Raw genomic sequence first — 7,753 nt, 5'->3', positions numbered from 1 at the left:
GAAGCACAAGATCAAGATTTTACAGTATGGATATCATTCAGCATAAAATAGACATAGGATACTTTCTTTTTGCAGATACTAGTTATTGTACAAGCAAGCAAAAATTCTTGGAAAATAAACACGAGGTAAATATTACAAATATCAATTCATACTAAGCATAATTTAAATATCTATTTTATTACAACTTATATCACTTATTCTAACTCTTCCTTTCTCAAATTCTGAATTTTGCAGCATAACTCTAAACCATGCAGAGCAACCATCCTGACCATCTGATGTAAGTCTTCTATCACTTCTCTTTTGCCTTCTTTGTCTTCTTGCTGGTTTCATCTGTAGTCTTTTTCTTCCCTAAAATATAATGAATTGACAACTAGGTAAGACAAGTACAAATAAATAAAACATGACTAAACAAGCTTCTTCATGCACATAGTATATACCTCTAGGGTTATTTTTCGCTTTCTTGTTGTTTGCAAACAATGACTCATCCAAGTGTAAACTTTCACATGTTTGAATGTTATGGTAATGTGACCCACAGTGGCTGCATGTAATCTGTTGCTTGCCCAAAAAATGTTCTGCAAATGTCATGTATCTTCTGTCTAACTTGTTCTTTCCCAAAATAGTTGGTCTTTCCTTGGACTTTACAACCTTGGGGTCGTTTAAGTAACCACATTCAGTTTTGACAACTTGCTCCTTACTTTTCTCTTTTGGATCAACTTCTTTTGCTTTGTCCTCAGCCAATGTCATTGCATCCAGTTTCTCTGCAATCTTCTTAACCTCTTGAGTGACAAACAGGTATTTCTCATTACTTTTTTGATCCATCAGATGCTACATTGATGCAAACTTTGGATAGCACATTGAATCTCATTTGGCTGCACTCTCCAGTCATCTCCAAAGGTACATTGTATCTCAAATCCCTTATATCTTTTTTCTCTCTAGGCATCCATCTAGCAATGAAATACTTGTCTGGAATGTGCACAATGTTTAAATGGACAAGAACCTTGAGAACATGGGAACATAAAATTCCATCCTTGTTGAACTTGGAACAAATGCATTTGAAATCATCACTTGTTAAATCAACAATAACTAAGTATCTCCTTCTCCTGTAATCTCTTGTTGCAGCCAGACCAGATTTGTACACTTCATATTTCTTGTTTGGCTCAACCTCTTGTACATGTCGATAAGCAGTAAATTTCAGCTGCTTCTGAAACCTGTAAAATATCTTACGATTGTACTTTTTTCTAGCATGCACTTCCATATCATTTCCACACCAATAGCTAGGTGTTGTTGTCCTAGTGATCGAATCTTCATGTTTCTCATTTTCTTCAATATTTTCTGCTATCTTGTCATACTCACTCAAGAAGCTGCTGACACTATATGTAGAGCAAACATTATCTTTGAAAATAGCATTGGTGCCTTCACTCCTAGCTGTACTGTGAATGAAGGGGAAGAAGTTATTCTTGAAGAATACAGGTACAAACTTCGCCCTATTCTCCCACATTGTTTTCAAGTACTTGAGGTTGCTCACTTCATATTTCTCTATCATTTCTTGCCATGAAGATTCAAACTCTGCTACTGTCAATGAAAAGTGAATAGTGTCCTTGAATTCATTGTGTAGATTAGGTATCTTTCCAAAGCTTCTTGGATGTTTCTCTTCAGCTTTCTTTACAACATGGAAAAGACAATTCCTATGTATAGCATCTAGGAAAACTGCAGGAATTGCTTTGGCCATAGCTGCATCTTGATCAGTAATTATGGTCTTCGGACACTTTCCACCCATGCATTTCAAGAAAGTTCGAAATAACCACTCAAAAGTTTTGGCACTTTCATTCTGAAGGATGGCACAACCAAATAGACAGTTGTCGCCATGTCCCGTTACTCCGACAAAAGGAGCAAACGGCATGTTATATCTGTTTGTCTTGAATGTGGTGTCGAAACTGATACAATAACCATATAGCTCATACATTCTTCTAGATGTAGCATCACACCAGAAAATGTTCTCCAATGTATTTGTTTTCTTGTCCACTTTGAAATCAAAGTAGAACATTGGATCATCAGTTAGCTTCTTCTTAAAATATTCAAGAGATTGCATCATGTCATTGAGCCTGCTTTCCTTTCTCATTGCAGTTCTTAAGTTGCTTACATGTTATTTGGTATATGGAACAGCCTTTGAACAACCACCTCTCAAATAAGTTAGAATTGCCATGATTTTTCTTGTGGGAAGCTTCACTGAATTGAATGTCCTTATGAAAAGCTTTTCTTCATTTGTCATGTGTTTGTGTGACCTCAAAAATCCGGATTCTTCGGGCGGGCTCATCTCATGGTTGTGTTCCATATTCAAACTAGTGACTGTCCATTTATCTCCTTTTAGTGTAACAATCATTTCAGCTAGGCAACCTATAATTTCCACATTGTTACTCTTTCTCTTTTTAGGTTGATCCTTAGGTTTATCTGCTTCGGGTTCCAGAGGTTGCCTGAGGTTACAGTCTCTCCTTTTTCTAGAATCTTCTTCCTCTTTGTCTCCTTCCTCTTGAGGTCTCTTTGCTTCTTCCTTTCTTCTTTTGTTTTCTCATCTAGTACTTTTCCAGAACGATTGCATTTGAAAGTACACCTAGTAACTTTATTATCCTTTCTACAGTGATAATTTCCAGCTATTTTTGCTGAAAAGCCGATAATATCTGAATATGAGTTGTAGAACTCAAATGCAGCCTCTTTTGTATCAAAAACTTGATTTATATGGGGTACATGATGACTACGGACCTCCTGACTGCATGTTTGAGCGGCCTTAACACTTTCATTCTCAAGGTATATCTCTATATCTCCCTGACACAGTTCTTGTACACCTCCATCTTCTTCTACTGACCTTACTTCACATTCACTTGCATCTGCTGCTAAATGATCTGCACTGCAAACATTTTGATCATTTCTACTGTCATGATTATCTGGTTGAGAGCATTCTTGTTCATCACATGAACTTTTTTCTGAAATCTGATCTGACTGCTCTGGATTGACCCATGTATCCTTGTACTTGTATGCACTATCTCCATTAGCATCTGAATTCTCTTCTGGTTCAAACATATTTCCGCAGGTGTCGTTGTCTCTTTGAGGATAATCTTCATCACTATTATGAACATATTCACTTCTGCCTGTTATCATGAACATTCTATTCTGCAAATTTGACAACAACATAACAACATGAGTGAAACAGTGATATTTTATTTCTGTAGTCATATTTTTAAGATTTTATAATTTTACCTCATCTCCCATTGGTCCAGTTAGCAAATCCATATAACTGCATTTACCTTGCTGAAATAATAAACATATCAGTACAATTCCTTTCTTTTTCATGCATTTTTCCTGAATAAGTGTAGGAATTAAAAATGTTTGTCTAAATTTAACCTGTGAAAAATTCATTGCATCCATGCTCTGCATCATTTGAGAATATGACATGCCACTGCCTTGTGATAAATTAACCTGCATTTTTAAAAGTTTTTTCAATCAGTTCATATTTTATTATTTAAAATGTACCGTATCATTTGTTAAAGCATGGAAATTCCAAACTAACCGCAAATTCATCCATGTGTATGCTTGCAGGCTCTAGGTCTAAGTGTGAGGGTGGAGGAGCCTGTACATATATAAATATCAATTTTTATCAATTCTTGCTCATTACATCAGAAACTACAAGACAACAAGGTAAGCAAACTCATTTTTTATACTGTCTTACTGTTTGCTGTTGTCCTGATCCACCATAGTTTTCCATGTTGTACCATATTGCATCATCTTTCCTAACCTATTGATGGATAATTTAACGAGAATACATATTAGGTGGTTTCTACCAATTTTGTATATGTATATCAATTTTTGCACACTCACCTGTGTAGATTCTACATTCTGCATGCCTTCAAAGAATTCAAACTGCATTACGAAAACATGTTCAACATCAGTACTAGCAAAGAAAGAAATCCAAAATAAACCATGTGTTGTAGGTTATTACACATTTTATCTGAATTTTATCTCAATTTTATCTGTAAGAATGTAAGAATGTAAGAAATCCAACATCATCAACTTTTTCTTATGACAAGCATGAGATGTTCATCGCTCTTTTATAACTTTTCTTTCTTACCTGTGAACTAGATGAAGAGCCCATAAAAGGATTCATGAATGAAATGTTCTCTGAATTTCTTGTTGAAACATCATTTTCTTGAGGTTGCCCATTCGAAGGTATGTAATATGGAACCTGCATTGATAAGTAATCATTGAATATAGGTCATGCTATTCCATTCTGAATTTCTAACAAGCATTAAGTTTAAGAAATATCACCTGACTTCTATCTTTTAATTGTGAACTATATGATCCATATATTATTGCTTCCTCTTGATATCTGTCCTTGCCTGTAAATTTAAAGTCAATTTCATTTTATTTATTCAACTGAAAAAGTGAATATAAACTCATCCAACATAGTTTCAGTACAACTAGACTTGGCAGATTGTCCTTGTCAATTTCTCTTCCTTTTTTACATGTAATGTTTTTTGATCATACTGTAAGTGCAAAATGCATAACAAGCTGCTATAAATTCCATGTGAACTAACAGAAAGATCTTATATATATATAACATGCAGGCATGTACTGTATGATGGTGATACAAAAGCTGGGATCTACAATGACCAGATTAGGTAGAGCACAAGCTCCCCTTTTTTTTGTTCTTTTGAAACCTGATTTTTGTTCTTGTTTTAGAAGGCAGAACTGGAATCATCAAGCAAAGGCACAGCATAGCAAGCACAAGCTCAGGTGTTTTTCCGATGTCATCACCGTATGTGCTGACTTATTGTACTAAAAAATATCAGCGACATCCATATTCATTGTTATTCAGCAGGAGACAAAAGGAAAAAACAACTAGCCATCTGATGCGAAAGGTATATCAGAAATTTTCATCCACTATGCCATTATTTTTGTTGATATATCGGTGATTATCAGTTTATCATTATAACATCCTACTGTGCGTGCCTAACCACAGTAACCCGTCAAACAGAGCCTGTGATCTACCACATATGCCTTATCTCTAATTGGTCCTGGTACTTGTGCTCTGTTTTTTGTTGTTGACGTGTCGTGTTTCCTCACAATCCTTCATCAGTTTTGAGTATACCTTCATGAGTTTCGGTTCATTTTTTCTAGATGCATGTGCTGTATGATGATGATGTACTGTGTAATATAATGCAAATTATATGCTGGTAAAGCACAGCCTCTGAGAGAATGCTCTTGCTGATATATCTTTTCTTTACTACGTTGATGCTTTTGCTGCCCTAAGAGAATTCTCTTGTCTAATTCATTTTTTTTCGTCTAGCTATCATGAACTGAAACTAAAGTGCTGGTCATGGATGACAGTGCTGGTCATGGATGAAAGAGTAAGACAAGAATAGATGTTCAATTTCTGGGAAGAGCTGGTCTGACAGAATGCTATTGTCTGATTCAAAAGAAATTTCACAGAGAAGATCTGGGAGGAGCAGAAATTTCATACCAAGGTAAGATCCTGATCCATACTCCATGTTCAGCAAGATTCCTGTCGAGGGAGGGGGAGAGGGAGGGGGAGAACAGAGCAGATCTTCCTCTTTCTATCTTTTTCTGGGCTTTTTTCGTGGGAGATGTTGTTTTCCTCTTAGGGTTTGCTCCACTCTCTTTTCCCCATGGCTCCGATGGTGAGGACGATGAATGGGAAAGAACTGATCACGAGATGCTCGTGTCTTTACTTGCATAAGGGGTTTCTGTTGGAGTTGGTAGACAGCCCACGGATAGGACCAGATGACAGGAAGCCCAGATGAAGCCCACACATTAAATATCCGGTGACAGCCCACATTAAATATCAGGTGACAACCCACATAATGACGGGACATGGGCAGCTCACGTGTGAAAAGGACAGGAAGCCCAGACAGAGACAAAGAAAAGGTTCGTGGACTTTTTGCTGAGCCAAAGAAAAGGTTCGACTGAGACATAGAGTTGTTCTCAGTCGACTGTGACCCAGGCACTCCCAAATAAATATAAACCGATGATTCTAATTCTAACGTTCGAGATTTAAAGATAAAAAGTGTTACATACAATAATAAAAACGTACACGACAATGTTTAAGGCACGTAGCCATGTGGTTACGCACGCCTATTTCAAAACAAAAAAAAACTAAACACGTCTGCTTCTAATTAGAGTACAAGATGGTTAACGCCTAAACTTTAATCTTTTTTCTTCAAAATACCAGTCGATCCAATGGTACAGCAAAATAAGGAGTTTTTAGAAAGCACCATGTTAATCCACATATCTAAATAAATATAAACCGATGATTCTAATTCTAACGTTCGAGAGAACCAACCTGAGGTTGGGTGGTTAGGAGGGTGGTTGTACCCCCAGCCCACCAGAGTTCAAACCCCAGGTTTGACATCTGTGTGTCTCATAAAAGGTGGAATATTCATTCAGTGGGAGGCGACGTTCCCGTCGACAGCGAGGCGCCTGTGGTGACTTCGTCAATTTCAAGATCCAATCCGCCAGCTCAGTCTTCCGGAGGTGCTCATAGGGGTAGGGTGTGCGTGTGTGCGTTCATAGGGGTGAGTGTATACGCGTGTATGTGAGCGCCTGCGTTTGTACTGTGTTTCTCAAAAAAAATTCTAACGTTCGAGATTTAAAGATAAAAGGTGTTACGTACAATAATAAAAACGTACACGACAATGTTTAAGGCACGTAGCCATGTGGTTACGCACGCCTATTTCAAAACAACAACAAAAAAGCTAAACACGTCTGCTTCTAATTAGAGTACAAGATCTAATTAGAGTACAAGATGGTTAACGCCTAAACTTTAATCTTTTTTCTTCAAAATACCAGTCGATCCAATGGTACAAGGATATCTCACGTGCAAGTCCACATGACCGCATCCAGGTATCAAGGCGTGTAGTCTACTACTCTAAACAAACATGTTCGTACATGAGATGGGCATGCACATGTAAACCACTTAAAGTCGATCAAGATATTCAGATTGCTGCATTCCTATTTAATTGTTGAGATTTAAAGGAAGATGAGGCCCACCACGGTTGTTCAAAAATCTGCACTAATGCGGATAGAATTCTAGATATTCAGATTGCTGCATTCCTATTTAATTGTTGAGATTTAAAGGAAGATGAGGCCCACCACCATTGTTCAAAAATTTGCACTAATGCGGATAGAATTCATATCCAATAGGCCATGCGAATTCATTTTCAAACAGGCAATTTATGTTTAATTGGAGAATGGCCAAAAGAAGTACACTAGGACAGAGTAGAAAACGCGCCAAATTTCTAATATCGATGAGTCATGCACTATGAATTAGAGAGCAATACTTGATCACAATCTGTTGATAGATCACCTTCACGCCAGTGGCTGGCTACCAACGTTTTTTTTCTCAATGAAAAAACCGACTGAAATGGTATTTCCTCTTTCTCAGAAATTTTAAGACTACTTGCCAAAATATCGTCAAAATTGTCAAACCAATTCAGAAATTCGTTCAAAATTCATCAAAAAGAAAGAAAATGTGACCAAATTATGTACATACATGTAAATTTCCCCGGTAATATTTTCTCGATAGTCTCATGGCGGGCGGGGCAGCTTCTAGGGTTTTTTTATCTGTGGAGAAAATTACTGCATGCAACAGTATTTCAGATTTTCAGAAATTTCAAAAATATTGCCAGAAATTTTTCAAAGCAATTTACAAATTAATCGAACATTCCTAAATTTTTTTGAGCAA

The 7,753-nt window shown here is 36.9% G+C and overlaps 1 protein-coding gene across 1 annotated transcript; it reads right to left on the bottom strand.

The window, feature by feature from the left end:
• Positions 1-289: 289 nt before the first annotated feature.
• LOC127339480 (protein FAR1-RELATED SEQUENCE 5-like) lies at positions 290-1,729 on the bottom strand. The gene is made up of 3 exons (XM_051365327.1): positions 899-1,729; positions 534-825; positions 290-348 (listed from the first exon to the last, which is right to left on the bottom strand). Exons 1-3 carry the CDS (start codon positions 1,727-1,729, stop codon positions 290-292), a joined length of 1,182 nt encoding a protein of 393 aa, XP_051221287.1.
• Positions 1,730-7,753: the final 6,024 nt, after the last annotated feature.

Source organism: Lolium perenne, chromosome 3, assembly GCF_019359855.2.
Source record: "Lolium perenne isolate Kyuss_39 chromosome 3, Kyuss_2.0, whole genome shotgun sequence".
NCBI lineage: Eukaryota > Viridiplantae > Streptophyta > Magnoliopsida > Poales > Poaceae > Lolium > Lolium perenne.
Note: the sequence above shows the minus strand (reverse complement) of the source record. Positions and strands in the feature narration are given on the sequence as shown.